Source organism: Camelus ferus, chromosome 17 (genome assembly GCF_009834535.1).
Source record: "Camelus ferus isolate YT-003-E chromosome 17, BCGSAC_Cfer_1.0, whole genome shotgun sequence".
Taxonomy (NCBI): Eukaryota; Metazoa; Chordata; class Mammalia; order Artiodactyla; family Camelidae; genus Camelus; species Camelus ferus.
Genome location: NC_045712.1, coordinates 35234210 through 35250681, shown reverse-complemented (window position 1 = coordinate 35250681; position 16472 = coordinate 35234210). Strand labels below are relative to the sequence as shown.

Genomic DNA, 16472 nt, shown 5'->3' with positions numbered 1-16472 from the left:
CACACATCTTTCCTTTTTATTCCCCCTGCCCCCTTTACTCCTGCTTTATGCCTCATTGAATCCATTAGCGACTTTATAGGGTGCTCCCGAAGAATACATTTTCTGTGTGGGGCTCCTGATGGTTTCCCTGCTGGCAGCTCCAACCCACCCTGGCGGTGGTGGAAGGAGGGAGGAAAAGGCAGACACTTGAGGGAGGAGCCACCGATGGCCCCTCCAGGCTGCATCTCCATCTGGCAGCTCTGGGACAAGCTCACCCCAGCAGGAACCTCACCTGCTAAAAGGCCCCGCCCTGCTCCTCCCTGACCCTGAGGGGTCTGAACCCACCCCTACCCCATGACCTTAGGGCCAGCAGCGTAAGCCCTGTGAGCTTTTGTCTACTCATCTGCAAAATGGGGACAACAACTGTACCTTTCTCATAGGGTTGTCGTAATGTAGGGTTAATGTAGCAAGGACCTTAGGTCAGGGCCTGGATCAAAGTGCCACTTAAAACATTTGCTTTACCATTATCATCATGCAGAGGACACGGGCTGTTTGAGAGTCCTTGTATAATTACAGCAAACCAGAAACAGACTCACAGATACAGAGAACAAAGCAGTGACTACCAGTGGGGAGAGGGGTGAAGGGGATTAAGGGTTACAAACCACTGGGTATAAAATAAGTCAGTTACAAAGATGTAAGTACAGCACAGGGAAGAAAGCCAGTATTTCACAATAACTTTATATGGAGTATAATCTGTAAAAATATTGAATTACAATGTTGTAAACCTGAAACTAATATAATATTGTAAGTCAATTATAATTTAATAAAAGAAAAAAAGTGTCCTTGTACCACCTCCAATTCCTCTACTTGCTGGTGAATGAAGGAAGGAAAAGAAAAAAAAATCAATTCAAGGCTCTTTGCAGCTGTTTCTGTGTGAGTGTGTCTGTCTGTATGTGTGTTTTCTTTTTTCCTGCCTTGGTGTCCTGGAACTCTGAAAAGAATAAAAACAGTGCCCTAAAGCAGTGAAAAGGCAGGATTCTTCTTAAAATCCCAGCTAATCCTGCTGCTTCCTTTAAAGTGGCACTTAGGAGGAGGCGGGGAAGGGACCAGAATTGTTTTTGTAGCACCCTCCCCTCCCAACCACTGCTCCTGGAGACCAGGAAAGGAGGGGGAAAAATCCATAAATCATCCACCCAGAGGAGGACAGAAGGAACCGGCACGGGGACAGAGCGAAAAACAGGAGCCAACCAAGGAGGGTGTGCGGGCAGCAGGAGGGAACGCTGGATTGCCTGGTGGGCAGGGATGGCTGCCTGCAGAGGCAGAGCCTCCAGGCAAGAGCTGGGCAGGTCATGCCATTCGAAAGTCAAAAAAGAGAAAGGTCTCAACTTCCGTGCAGCATCAGGTCCCGCAGAATGAGGATGCCGCACCATGAAGGGTCTGACTGGACCACGTCTCTCCATTCCACTGCACCTCCGCCCTGGTCACCCGCGAACGGAGCAGGCACGTCCCTCTCCATCCCCCACCCATCCAGTCACCATAAGCAGCCAGAGCCTGCTTTTAAGGATGGAAGTCAGATCATGCTATCCCTGCTCAAAAACTTTCAGTGGCTCTCCACTGCACTGAGAGTAAAATCCCCAACCCTTCACCATGGCTGCGAGGTCTGACCCCTGCCCATCACATGCCAACATCCACTCCATCTGGCCCCCGCCTTTTCTTTGCCTCTCAGATTCACCAGGTCCTTCCCACTTGAGAACTTCATTTGTGCTGCTCACCTGCCCAGTCCCTTCCCATCCTTCTCATCACAGATGGGGATCCCTCTCAGGGAGACCTTCCCTGATCCCTCTGGGGAGGTCTCCTGCCCTCGTTCTTCCCCATCAAGGCCCCTGTTCTCCGGCCATGGCATCTCTATGGCTGCTCATTCTCCGTCTCCCCCACCAACAGTCAGCCTCAAGGTGTGGTTCACTCACCACTGAAAAGAGCCTGGCACATAGGAGGTGAGCAATAAACACTTACAGGATGAATAAAAGAATGATTGAGCAGCACCCGCAACAAGGGAGCATTTGGGTACAAGAAACAGCACATTTGGGAGCTGGAAAGGCTGGGGTCAGATTTTCAGGATCCTTTGGAAAAGCTCTCCATTGCAAACCATCGCTGTAGCTTTTCAGTATCTGAAACGGTCCATGTGTTGGGTGACAGCAATTTAGATGCTACCTTCTTGTTACGTGGCAAATAGTTTGCATGAATGAGTTTAATAGGTTGGACTAGAGATCCATGAACTTTTTCTGTAAAGGGCCTGACAGTGAGTATTTTAGGCTTTGTGGGTCACACAATCTCTGTCATAACCACTCAGTTTTGCCACTGTAGAAGCACAAAAGCTTCTAGATTGTAAACAATGCACAAAGATATGGATGTGGCTGTGTTCCAATAAAGCTTTATTTACAATAGCATGCCATGGGTGGTATTTGGCCCTAAGGCCAGCGCTGGCTGATCCCTGGATCAGACAAAGGCCTAGCAAAGCCACACAAGGACACAAAATAAGGACCACTTTTTTTCAGTCTTCGACAAATACGCATAACAGGTAACAGGATATCACAAAACCGCAACGTTGCATCCATGTTGTAGTACGGTAATACAGAATAAAGACAAGACCACCTTGAATTTATCTGAAATCATTATTTCACAGAATACAAGGGATTTTGGTTGTGTTGTTCTGCATGTCAGCAATATCTTTGTGAAAACTGGGACATTCTAAGAGGAATTTTCAAGCTGGAGGGACTGGAGAGCTCTTGAGGGCTCGTTACTTGTTGAAAGTCTAGGTGAGTGGGTGAGTAGATGGATGGACAATAAAGACAGAGAAGACAAGATGTTTTCCAGGGTGATTACAAAGCAGACTTGATCATTAACTGGGTGAGAGGTTAAGGGAGGAGTTGTCAAAGCGACTTGGTGGTTTCAGGCCTATGAGACCAGAGGGAGGACCTTGTGGCAGGGATGGGCAAGGTAGATTTGGTTGACAAATAAAAAAACAAAGAGCAAACACAGTCTTTTCAAGAAACGGACATCCACATGCCAAAATGAATCTAGACACAGACTTTACACCCTTCACGAAAATTAAGTCAAAATGGATCATAGACCTAAATGTAAAATGCAAAACTAAAACTCCTAGAAGATTACATAAAGGAAAACCTAGATGACTTTGGGTATGGCAAAGACTTTTTAGATAAATAAAACACCAAAAGCATAATCTATGAACAAGATAGCCGACAGGCTGGACGTCATTAAATTAAAAACTTCTGCAAAAGACAATGTCAAAAGAATGTGAAAACAAGCCACAGACCAGGAGAAAATACTTGCAAAAGACACGTCTGTTGAAGGACTGTTACCCAAAATACACAAAGAGCTCTTAAAACTCAACAATAAGAAAACAAACAACTGATTACAAAATGGGTCAAAGACCTTAACAGACACTTCACCGAACAGATATACAGATAGTAAATAAGCAAATGAAAAGAGGCTCCATATCACCCATCATTAGGGAAATGCAAATTAAAACAATAAAGAGTTACCACCACATACCCATTAGAAGGACCCAAATCCAAAACACTGACAACACCAAATGCTGTCAAGGATGTGGAGCAACGGGAACTCTCTTATACTGATGATGGGAATGTAAAATGGTATAGTCACTTTGGAAGATGGTTTGGTGTTTTTGTACAAAACTAAATATACTCTTACCATAAGATCCAGCAATCATGCTCCTTGGTATTTATCCAAAGAAGTCAAAAACTTATGTCCACACACATGCACACACACAAAAATTATGTCCACACAAATACCTGTACCCAAACATTTATAGCAGCTTTAGTCATAATTGTCAAACTTGGAAGTACCTAAGACATCTATCCATAGGTAGGTGAATGGATAAACAAACTGTGGTACATCCACACAGTGGAATATTACTCAGTGATAAAAAGAAATGAGCGATCAACCCATGTACAGATCTGGAGGAAACTTAAATGCACACTGCTAAGTAAAAGAAGTCTATCTAAAACATCTGCTTACAGTCTGATTCCAATGGTATGACATTCTGGAAAAGTCAAAGCTGTGGAGACAGCAAAAAGATTGGTTTCTGGTGGATACCAGGGATGGGGAAAGGGGAGATGAACAGGTAGCACAGAAGATTTTGGGGGCAGCAGAACTATTGAACTATTCCATATGATACTGTAATGTCTAAACCCAAAGCATGTACAGCACCAAAAGTGAATGAAAATTACGAACTTTGGGTGATTATCATGTGTCCATGTAGGTTCATCAGTTGTAACAAATGTACCAGTCTGGTGGGGAATGCTGGAGAAGTTATATATGTGTGGGGGCAGGGAGTGAGTATATGAGAAATCCCTGTACTTTGTTTAATTTTGCTGTGAACCTAAAACTGCCCTAAAAAATAAAATCTTAAAAAAAAAAAAAAGGACACACACAAAAAAATCACAAAGATGCCTCCACTTGATTTCAATCGTCCAGAGTGAAACTATTTGTCCAGAAGATGACAAGTTATAAACAGACTGGAAGTTTCCTCCTGAAGAAAGCAAGTATTTCAGAATTCAGTATTTTTTCAGTACTTAGTGCACAACTGAGAAACATTCTTATTTATTTTTTAATCCAGACTTCTGGGAATTCGCAATATTGTCTAGAGAGAGAAGAAGAACTGTATAGAACTAAAACTGGGGCAGGAAAATAAACGGCTTACTAAGCACCTGCCGTGCACTCAGAAATCTGATCCATGTGTTGTCCTGGAACCTGCACGTGGACCCAGCTGGAGGTATGTGAACAGATGAGGACCAGGCTCAGGGAGGGCAGACAGACCTGGATGTGAACCCCAGCTCTGCTCCTTCCAAGCGGGGTGGCCTTGGGCAAATCTTGCAGCTTCTCTGGGCCTCTGCGTCCTTGTTTGTGTAACAGGGTTTGGACTTAAACCTTCCCAGCTCGAAAGTGCTACATTCTAACACCCCAGAGCCGGTTCTCCGCCACTGGGATCCCCATGTTCATAGGACCTGATTCTCTTAACTGTTCCCTCACTTCATGCCAGCGCTAAAACCCAGAATCACAGCTGCTTATCTGCCTGCCCACATACACCGCATGCTCTGCAGGGGCAAGACTGTCCACTGGCCTCCCCAGAGCATCCCAGCACCTCCCAGGGAGCCACAGCACAGGCGGAATTCATCCATTCCACAAATGGCACCTTGCTGGGCACTGCAGCTGGCACCTAGTTACTCTTTCTTCAGTCAGAGCATCTTCTTCTGAGAGTTCAGATCGCTCACCGTGACCCTGACCCTGGGAGATCCTGAATGCAGGCCTCTGTGATGCCAGAAGATGGGGAAGCACTGAGAAAGGCACAGCAGATGGAGGTGAAGGTCACAGGCAGTGGTTGTCCTTGGCGGGGGGACACTAATGCCAAAGCAGCTTCGGGGCTCAAACCCCACCCCTCAGGCCACTGGAGAGCACTCCCACGGCCTCATCTGTGGTCTACTTATTTGTGACCTGAACCCAAATTCCCACTTATAGAGCCACCTGCCGAGAGGCTGAGCCCACAGCGTCTGCCTCCCTGAGCAGGGCACATGCTCACTCTCTGAGTTAAGGTTGGGATTAGAGTTTTTGCCTTGGAGGCCGGCTGGGGCCAGAATCTTTTTCTTGAGTTAATGAAATTTCTGCCAAGGCCCAGGTATGGATAGCAGGCTGGAATTTGGGATGAAGAGGAAATGCCAACTCAGTCACAGCCTGGAAAACAGAGTGAAGATAGAGTTCTTCCCCCTTCCTTGAATCAACTCATGAAAGCGGCTCTGGCCAGGGTCCCTCAGGCAGGAGGCAGGAGCAACCTCTGCCCATTCAGGAAGACTCAGATGACCCTGTTTTATTTTTAGCTGTTTTTGTACAAATCTGAAAAGGCTTTGGACGCTGGGCTCACGTCCAAAGTGAGGTGAGTAATAAACAATTAACAAAAGCATCAAATCCTCCCCTGAAACGCCCACATGCCGATCTGGGGTCGCCTTCTCTCTCAAAACTGTCAGATGTGACCCACAGAACCTTCTCATTTATAAACAGCCAGGGAGCTGGGCCACCAGACCAGCTCCTGACCTGACACTCAGTGTGTGACGGTGGGCAAATCCCTTCCGCTCTCTAAGCCTCAGTTTCCTCATCCACTGAGGTGGGATGGACCAGATAATCCCTAAGGAATCTCACAGGTCCAGCAAACCACATCTCATCCTGGATACTTACCCTGGTCTTGGGGCCTGGAACACGGGGAAGAGCCCATGAAACCCAGTCTTCAGGAAAATACTCAATTGATCATGGGATTTTAGCATTTCCCTTAATAGTACCATTTAGGTGCAGCTGCAATCAATAACCACTGAGTGCCTCCTATGTGCTAGGCTCATGAATGGCCTCCTCATAACCAGCCCGTAAGGAAACTGTCACTGACTCTATGTCACAGATGACAGGAATGATGGTACACTCATCCAAGGCATGAGCCATGCAGTCACTGAGGCTTGGGGTTAATCCTGGCCCTCCTCTCCCTATCTCCGTGTCCTTGAGCCAGTTACAGAATCCTGCGAAGCCTCAGCTTCCCCATCTGTAAAATGGAGGTAATGCTAGCCCGTCTCATGAGATTGTTTCAAGGTCTGAATGGAACAGGCATGTGAGCACTCTGTAACCGTTATCTTGCCTTTCCTAAACCTCTTCTGAAATCTCTTAGAATGCAGCCTGCCTGTCCCTCCTAGAAACCTCGTCCCTGCCTTACAATTGTCTGACACACACAGGCTTGATCACCCAGCCAGTGGCAAGTGGCCTCACCACGGACTGAGCTTCCTCCTGGGGGCTGAGGAGAGCCAAATTTGCAATGGCCCACATCTGGGCCCAAGAGCTAAGGCCACACACACATGCACGTGGACAGCCCATGCGTGTGCACGCACCAAGACCTCATCCGCACAGCGCTCCGCACACCCGCGCACGACAGCCACCCAGCCAAGCCCCACTCCTCAACTCCTGAAAACGTGGTAATCGTAGTAGGAGCAACAGTAGTGCCAACCATGATACCGCCTCCTGTCTCTTTACGGTGCACAAAACACTTTCACACGTTATGTGGGTAGGGCAGAAGCTGTGTTTTATTCATCTCTAGATACTCACTGAATAATGCCAGGTATCAAGCAGATCCTTAGGAATTACTTCTTGAATGAATAACTTTTATAACAAGATTTTTAAAAATCATCATTTACTCAGTATTTGCCATCAGTTCCACATTCTACTAAGTGCTGAATGTGCAGCCTTGTGTTTCATTCTTGCAACCACCCCATGAGATGTGAGCTCACTTATCAATCCCTGTTTTGCAGAAGAGGAAACAGGCTCAGAGAAGTTAAGGGATGTGCCCAAGGTCTCAGCCAGCGAGAGACAGACCTGAGACATGAACCCTGGTTCCAGACCCTGGTTCGTACCCCCTCCAGTCTTTGTCCTCTTCTTTAGCCAGAAGAGGCAGCAGGGAGGGGGAGGGGGGCAATATGAGTGTAGTCTGAAGTAGTGTATCAATAATGAAATGATTTTTATATCTGAAAAAACAGAAAAATCCTATTGTCTTTATGACATAAACTGGAGAAGGCAAGGACCAGGGAAATCATGTTGGCTGGAGGGACATGAGATTCTCTGTTCTGCTTTCTCTCGTCTCCTAGGCACATTTCTGATGACTTTCTAGTACATCCTCAGCCTCCTTACAGCCGTGGCACAGGACATCTGCTGGCAACTCTTCTGTGTTCTCCCGGCTTCCCTCTTGTAGGTCCTCCCACATCCTAGGAGTTTCCTCTTTATCACCCTACCGCTGTGGAAGCTGAGGGGACCATCTTTTGTAAAAGGGCCCAGAATTGGTAACTTCCTATTTCCTTGGAGGTTTTGCCTGCAGCCCTACCCCTAGCCAACAGCTTAGAATAAAGTTTATGAGCAACTGTCTACTAGAAGCAGGCAGGCATGGAGGTGACATGGTTGGGGTGACCCAGGAATTAAAAAACATCTTATTTACCTCTTTCCCACAAGAAAAAAATGAGTAGCACAAATGAGGAAACTAATGGCACTGACCCTCAGCCACAGGATCAGGCATGACAGGGGATGGTGGGGACTGTGGCCAACCAAGTACCCCTAGAAGGAGGTGGAGGCTGCTCAGCTCAGGGCTGCCAAATCTTCCAACTTCCCAAGAGATGCCAGAAACATGTTTCCTTTTTCACATATTTTATATGAAACTTCTTGATTTCTAAATGTTGGCAACTAATTCTCCCCACCCCTCCTTTTTTTTTTTTTTTTTAATAAAATACATGAGTGGGCTGGGCTTGGCCATGAACCCCACATTTATAACCTTTATTGATCCTGCAGGCATGGACGGCTGTCCTCATCAGAGGTCCCTTGGCTCCCCTCATTTCTAAGCCTCCCATGCAGTTAGATGGGGCTGTGCCTCAGGTTCTGGGCAGCAGCACGTGAGCAGAAGAGCCGCAGTGAGTTCCAGGCTCAGACAGTTCAGAGCGGGCTGTCTCCTCCTATTTCTCTTCCCCTACGAGGCATCGGCCCTGGAGGCGGTGCAGGAGGCACAGCAAAGCTCCAGGATGGGAGCAGCTGCCCCTCCCTCCACAGACTGCAGGGGAGCAAGATCTTGGGGTCCGTCAGCGGAGGCAGCCAGCACTGCCTTCCCCAGCACACACCGGGGGCGCACGTCTTAATTACAAAATCCACATGGTAGTAGATTAGCTCTTCCTGGTTTCCAAAGCACTTGAACTTGACTTTTTTCACAGGACTCTCAACTCAGTAAGTAAACAGGACAAGCCTTTGCCATTTCACAGATGAGCAAATGGAGGCTCAGAAGGTAGAATTGAACAGCCCTGAGGTGTGTGGCAAAGAGGTGGGGGACTAGGATTCTAGACCTGGGCTCCTGAGTGGACTCCCTGTGCAGTGCGCCTCCTGTCCCCCAACTTAGGAGCTGGCCTTTGCAACAGGAACTCCCTAGCACTCTCGGGGTCTGTGAGCTTGAACAAGGACAACTCGCCCCCTCCCCGGCCTGCGGCTAGTTGAAGATTCACCTCTTACCTTTCCTGTGGACTTGGTCCCCTTCCAGATACAGAAGTAACAGATGGTCCACGCGGCCAGCAGACACAAGGCCAGCTCCCAGCGAAGGTTCCCGATGTGCTCGATCCCATCGGAGATGGCCAGGACCCGGCGCCTGCAGAAGGGAGGGCCGAGAGTCACGGAGGTTGGAGATGGCCCACCAGGACCCCACTCTGGGCAAAGCTACTGCTGCAGAGGGGCAGAGATAGCCCACTCACTCATTGGCCCGCCCCCCACCATTCACCAAGCATCTTCTCTGAGACAAACTCCAGGCTGGTCATGGGGGTCTCAGAAAGAATCAAGACCCAGCCTCCAGCCTCCAGCCTTCATGGATTCACTCCATGGGGGAAAAGACAGGCTGGTTGGCAGATGGTTTACGGTGGGTGTATCAGAGCTACAATGGAAGAAGCACAGGGGCTTTGGAAGGACCAAGAACTACTTAGCCTAGGTCCAAGGTGCCGGGAGACGGCAGGACTGGCTGTAAACATTCCAAGTCCCTCCCTCGGGGGAGACTGTACATCCCTGCCGAACTCAGTAGGGGCCAGAGAACTTGCTTTGGCCAACGGCACACACGTCACTTCAGACAGAAGCATTCAGAGCCAGGTGGTGTGACCTGCCATGTTCTCTTTCCCCATTTTTGCTGTCACTACAGAAGCGCATGTCAAGGTGGACCTCCAGAAGCCTGAATTCCTGAGTAAGGACGTGAGCCCTCCTGTCACCCCGTGTCAGAGATGTTGTGTGAGCAAGAAATAAACTGTTGCTTCAAGCTACTAAGATCTTTGTTACTACAGCATAACCCAACGTACCCTGACTGCCATGGGAGTCCGAGAAAGCTTCCTTGAAGAAGTGATATTCAAGCCAGACTTTGAAGGATGATAGTTTAGCCAGGAGAGTAAGGGAGCAAAGATTGTTTTAGGTCCGGGGACTAGCACAGTCAAAGGCCGGAAAACAGAGCATGGGATCCGTGGGGGATGCTGGGGCAGAGGGGTCAGAGCGGAAAAGCAGGAAAGAAAAGCAGAGGACTCATTGGGAGCCTTGAATAGCCAGCCAAGGGGGGGTCTCCCAGAGCGCCCAGGCCTAAGGAGGGGGGTCCCTGGGTGTGCTCAGCCGACACGCCCAGCCGACGCGCCCAGCCGCGGCCCTCCCTCAGCACCCATCCATCCCTCAGAGTTGACGCAGGCCTGGCACCCAGAGCCCATCCTGGGGCTTGTGTTTCTCCAAAGTCAGACTCGCCACGCTCCATATTGTGCAGAACCATGGCACAAACACAAACCCCCTCCAAACTCGCTCCACGAACCCCTTTCCAGCTGCCAAACCACCCCCTCCAGACCCACGCCAGTCGCCCTGGCGCTCTGGGAACGTCCTTTGAGAAAGCAGCTCCCATCCCACCAAGCATGAAAGCCTCCCTCAGTGTCTGTCTCCCTGGGAATCCGCTCGGGGCCTGATTCTGCATTAATTACTCAATGACACCAATTAGTGCTGGTCTGCGGGCTCCCTCTAGCCCCAATCCCTGCCGGAGAAATCAGGCAGGCCCCAAACAAAATCAGGCTGTGTGCAGCCAGGGATTCACTCAAGAGGAAACCAGCTGCAGACCTGTAGCCAGGAGGGGAAACATCTACCTAAATACATATTTATTGAGCACCTACTAGGTACTAGGCACTATATTAATACTAAGAATAAAAAGGCACACATGATACAGCTCTTGCCCTGTACCAAGGTCCGTTGGGCAAAAAGAAGCCCAAGTTACTTGAGAAAGAAAGGAGACAGCTACTTAGTTTTAACGACGGTTACTTCATTTGCTTCTTATGTCTTCCCAGTCGTTGGCTTTAATTCGTTTTAAAATTACAGGCCATATTAAATGAAACCTTTAAGAGTACCTATTATAACAGACAAGCAGGACCCAGAGCACCTTGTGGGGAGCTCGCCAAAAATACAAAAATTCCTGTGTCCCATCCTGGACCCACTGAGTCCGAATCCTTCTAGAGCGGTTTCTGGGAAGCTGCATTTTGCCCTGTTTCCCCAAGAATTGCTTACGCACGGCAAGGCCTTGAGCACCACTGTGGAAGGAGAGTCTTCTAGTGATGAAGGAATGACTTACATGCTCCAGTGCTTTTTGTTTCTGTTTTTGTTTTTTGAGAGGACTTGGAGAGGGAGTCAGGGGTCCTTTAAGAAGCTACTGAAGGGACGGACCTTCTCCCCAGAGAGACACCCTGATGCACCCACTGGCCCTCAAAATCCTGCAGGAACTTCTGGGTGCTCACCGACTCCCTTGTCTCCAGACTCAGAGCCTCACAGCTGAAGACATACACCTACCACCTTACAGACTGCTCCTTAAAACTTCCTGAACCAGCAGCTGGCAAATGGGGGATGTCCGGAATAGGAAAGAAAGTGGCTGCAGCAGAAGGAAATGACCTGGGGACGCTCTGTCCTGTCCACCGCAGACTCCGAACTCTCCAATAAAGAAACAGTGAGACAGGTCTAGCAGGGGTGTGCGCACACACACACACACCCCCCCCATCTTGTTGATGTCACTGTTTTCTAAACGGAGAATCTGAAAACTGGAAGTTGCGTGGGGACGGAGGGAGAAAGAAGGGGGCAGACCTGCCAGGAGTGAGCTGGCTTAGGTCCCCTCTTTTCCAAATTTTGGATGCTGCAAACTTTTGAGTCATGCAGCCTGCTTCAGCGCCCTCTCGCTTAATTGAACAATCTAATTCCCAGAATGGGAAGCAGATTACTAAAAGCTACCCAGGATGAATTGCTCTTTTGTTCCTCCAGACATTATTTGAAAACATCCTCAAACTATTTTCTTTAGGTTTTACCAGCGCTGACTCTAACTAGCAATGGACCTTGAGTTTCTAAAGAAAGGAGGCTCGGGGGCCAGGTTCTCAGCCTGCAGGGCTGTGGGGTTGTTTTGAAAGCCACAAGGGCAGCCTTTGAGAGCATGGGGGCTGGGACACTCAATTTGGAGACTTGGAGAAGGCACAGCTCTTCCTGGGAAAACTTTCTTAATGACCCTCCCCCATGAAGTGCTGGGACAGAAGAAAGGTCTGAATAAGGAAGAGTTTGCTGCCAACACCCTGGCAAAAAGCGGCCCCAGGAACAGACCTCCCGCCATCATTCAAGGGGTGGGAAATGCTGAAGATGAGATGGGCCCTCGGGAGGAACACACCTACCCGAGTAACACTATGCATCTGCTAAGAGCCAGGCAAGAGAGCAGTTCTTCACGAAGCAGTTTTTTCAGACCATGAACACTACTTCCGGAGACTTCCACCCAGAGGCTGAAATCCCAGCTTGGAGGTGCAATGCCTCTGCTTCTCCAGCCCTTGGCACACCCAGAGATGGCTGGGCTCAGCACCCAGCTCTGCTCCTCACCAGCTGTGTGACTTTGGGTCTCAGCTTCCTCACGTGGGAATGATGATCCCTTCTTTCCATAGGTTTTCAAGCATGAACTCACCTCACCCTCCCAACAGCCCTTGGGGTAGGTACAACTATTATTATGAATTTCAAAGATCAGAAACTGAGGTGCCGAGCGATTAAATAATTTGCCCAAAGTCATACCACGAGCAAGCGACGGGGCTGGGACCTGAACACAGGGATCCTGCTCCAGGGTCCATAATTTCAGCTGCAACGCTAGCTCCTGGACCCCCACTATAATGCTAAAATCACCCCTTTCTTTCTTCTTTGTAAATCAAGCTATGGTGAAACCCACCCCCCCAAACCCCTCAAGCCACCTTGTGTGTCTTTGTGCGCTGGATAAAAGTAGCACACAGGAGGTACCCTCCAGGCGTTTATTAATTTATTCAACTAATACTTGTTAAAATCTTCTCAGTGTGCCAGGTACTGTGCTATGCCTGAAGGTCGTTCGAGATCCCATGGCCCACTGGGGAAGACAGACAAGTAAACAGAGCAGAGCATGGAGAGGGTCAGGACAGGGAAAAGTAGGGGACCCTCCCTGCAGATCTGGCCAGTATCAGGATGGGGGGGTGGGGGGTGGGGAGGTCCTGGAGGGTAAGAGGACAGTTAACAAAGAAGAGGGAGGCATTTGGGGCAGAAAGGCCACCAAAGGCAAAAGCCAGGAGGCTGGAACAAGGGCTCAGAGTGAGACCAGAGAAGGGCTCCACGTGCAGGGGGCAGCAGGGTGAGACTGGGGGTGAGGACGAGGCTGGAGTGATGAGCAATGACTGGAACATGAGCCTTGCTAAGGAGCTGGGGCTCCATCCTGAGGGTGATGAAAGCCTAGAAGAATCCTAAAAGGGAGCAGGACCCCATCTGATGCAAGTTTCAGAAAGCTCTCTTCGACTGCAGTGGAAAGATTGGACAATAAGGATGGAAGGGAGCAGGGTGCCCAGTGCAGAGACTTTTGCCTTATTTTGGACAATAAATGGGGAGGAGCTGGACTAAGGCAGGGAGCTGGCCCTGGCAGGGAGCAGATGGGCTGGGGAGCAGCAAGGGCACAAGGTGACTGCCTGGGGGTGGCAGGTAGCCAGGAAGTGGGGGGTCTAGACTGATACCAGGTTTGTACCTGGACGGATAGGGGGTCATTAGCTGAGCAAGAGTGAACTATCAAGCGAGGCAGAGGAAGAAGAGGTGGAGAATCAACCTTTTAAACAGGATGATTTTGAGATGCTCATGGAACACCCAGGCAGCTGCAAGGCCCAGAAGCAATTGGGTCTCGGGGTTCAAAGCTCAGAATGGAGATGCAGGGAGAAGGTTCAGATGTAAGCCCTCAGACGTCAGGTATCCTGGAGGAGCTGGAGAAGTGGGAGGGAGAGGGCTGAACCCCTTCACTTACAGGACAGAAACAGGAAGGGAGGAGCCCTTTCAGGAGATAGAGGAGGGTGAGCAGAAAGGCAGGGGGGCAACAGGAGAAGGTGGCATCCTGGGAGGCAGAGGGCGGTCCTGAAATGGAAGCACCCATCTCTCAAGTGTCGTGGAGCAGCCTGGCGAGAGGGCTTGCACTGTGGGATTCGGGACCAGAGTGGTGGGCGAGGCCAGCAGAGCTGCTCGCCCCTGCGTGGGGAGCAGAGGGGAGGTGAGACCCAGGTGAGGTGGCTTTTAGGGTGAAGTTTGCTCTGACTGGGTCAGAGGCTAGTAGTTCCTGGCTACGGGGCACAAGAGCTGTTTTACTTACATTTGTTTTATTTTCAGGTTGGCAGGCCTGGAAGAGTTCAGGGGAAAGAGCCAGGAGTGACAGCGAGTTTCAAATACAGGAAAGCATGGGGTTTAAGGGAGGAGAGAAGGGGGCAGAAGTCCCAGGATGGGTGGCAGGGGAAGAATCCACAGGCAGAGATGTGGATTTTCTACAGGAAAAGGAGGGAAAGTGTTGGGGAATCTAAGACTGAGTTTAAAAGCAAACTACTCAGAGGAAGGAACAAGAAGGAGCTAGCAGCAGAGGGGACTGAGGCAGGCAGTCCCCGAGAGCCCTCGCATCTCTCTGCATTCAGCCCTCACAGCAACACAACTACTGCAAGGGCATCACTGTACCCATTTTACAGGTGGAGAAACTGAGGCCCAAAATGGTGAAGGCACTGGCCCAGACTGGGACCTGAAACCAAGCTCTTCTGATGCCCACACACCCCACTACCTTGGCAGAAGCCAACCCCAGAAAGGATGCCTCGAACTCAAAGCTCCTCCTACGTTTTCCACAGCCTGCAGGAAGTGGCTGGAGTCCGTTCTGCATCACCCTGCTTAACTCTCAGCATCTCACACACACAGAGGGGCTGAGTCTGGAGGAAAGGAACAGCCTAACACCTGGTGCTTCCCTTCCAGACACAGCCTCTAGAGCTGGGAGAGGTTTGACCAGAGAAAGCAGAGACAGAGTAGAGCCCTCTCTCCTGCCCCAGCGGAGAGCCTGGGAGAGGTGGTGTGGGAACGGCTCCCAGACGGGCGGGGGCCTCATCTTCATGTCCAGCACGGAGCCGGCAAACACATCACCTTTCTTTAACCTGCCATGGACGGGAGCGCTGCCAGGGACGCAGAGACCGCCCTAAAAGCTGGTGCTGAGGGGCCAGGCTATAAATAGCCTTGCTCCAGCCTCCTTTCTGGTCTCCCAAAGCAACAAACAAGCAAAAAAGGGCCCATCACCAAAACAAATGTGCCTTCTCTGCCCCCTCTGGAAGCCCCCACCTTCAGGGTCCTGCTCTCCACTTTTCTGGCCCAGAGCAGGCCCTCAGCTCTCCCCGTGTCAGGGGGTTGGCTCCTGCAGAGCCCTTAGCCGAGGCCCTAAACCAAGCTGGGGGCTCAGGACAAGAAATTCAGACCTCTGCCCCAGGCATTCACTCGGGATAGTGAACAGGGGCTGCCTGCATGCTGCTAAGTGCACCAGGAGCAAGGCCACAGCCACGAGGACGGCAGAAGAGCCCTGTCCTCAGGGGGCAGAAAAGTAACGACAAGGACAGTGACAGTGCGCACTTCCTTCATGCTGACTGTGGTGAGTGTAACCACGATTTTCACTTTTCAGGTGGGAAAACTGTGGCTTAGGAAGAAACATCCCCGGAAAGGCAGAGGCAGAAACTGAAGCCACATCTGTCCAACTTCAGAGACAGAACTGGGACCCACAGCCCCATCCTGGGGAAGATGGACCAGAAATGTGTCGCTCAGGGAAGACAACTAGGCAACGAATCTGCTCTGAGGGGTCTGGAGCTCCGCGCCTGTTTCTTCCGTCACTGCAGAAGTCCTCCTTCCGGGCCATACGGAAGTCCCCACCAGTCCCCAAACACAGCCCGCACTTCTCCGCTTTCCAGGATTCATTCCACTGTTCTCTCTGCCAGGAAGGCCCTTCCCAGTTCTCACACGCCTTCAAAATCCTGCCTGTCCTTCAAGCACCAGCTTGAATAATACAAAGCCTCACACAGTGCTTCCTTGGTCCCCTCCGTCCCCCGAGGGCCAGTGCCTCCTTCCAGCTAAAGGTGAAGTGAGTGTCTACATGCACCCGGCACTCCGAGGTCAGGGGTCAACAAACTGTTTCTATAAAAGGCCAGATAATACATATTTAGGCTTCACCAGACATAAGGTCTCTATCCTAACTATTCTCTACCCTTGCAGTGTGAAAGCAGCCAGAGACAACTTGTAAATGAATGATATGGCTATCTTCCAATAAAACTTTATTTACAAAAACAGGCAACAGATGGGATTTGGCCTGGAGTTTCCTGACCCCTGTCCTTAGCTAATACTTCCCAAAAAACACGAATCCTTTAAGACACCCTAAGTTCCCAGGTCACACCAGGACCTCACTGAGAAATGGCTGCACAAGGTAGCCCTCCTTAGGGAGTCTCAATGCTCATTAGGATATTAAAGGCTCTGAGAAGTCCTGCAGTAAAGACACGTCTATAGCTCCGTCTAACCTGATGTTCCCCAGATTTATGTAG

At 50.0% G+C, this 16472-nt stretch overlaps 1 protein-coding gene across 2 annotated transcripts in view; it reads right to left on the bottom strand.

The window, feature by feature from the left end:
- SLC6A11 (solute carrier family 6 member 11) overlaps positions 1–16472 on the bottom strand; it is a 113680-nt gene that overhangs the window by 81549 nt on the left and 15659 nt on the right. For both annotated transcript variants that reach the window (XM_032458958.1, XM_032458957.1), the window contains exon 5: positions 9088–9220. In XM_032458958.1, the coding sequence (XP_032314849.1) occupies positions 9088–9220 (133 nt within the window). The remainder of the gene's footprint in view (positions 1–9087; positions 9221–16472) is intronic.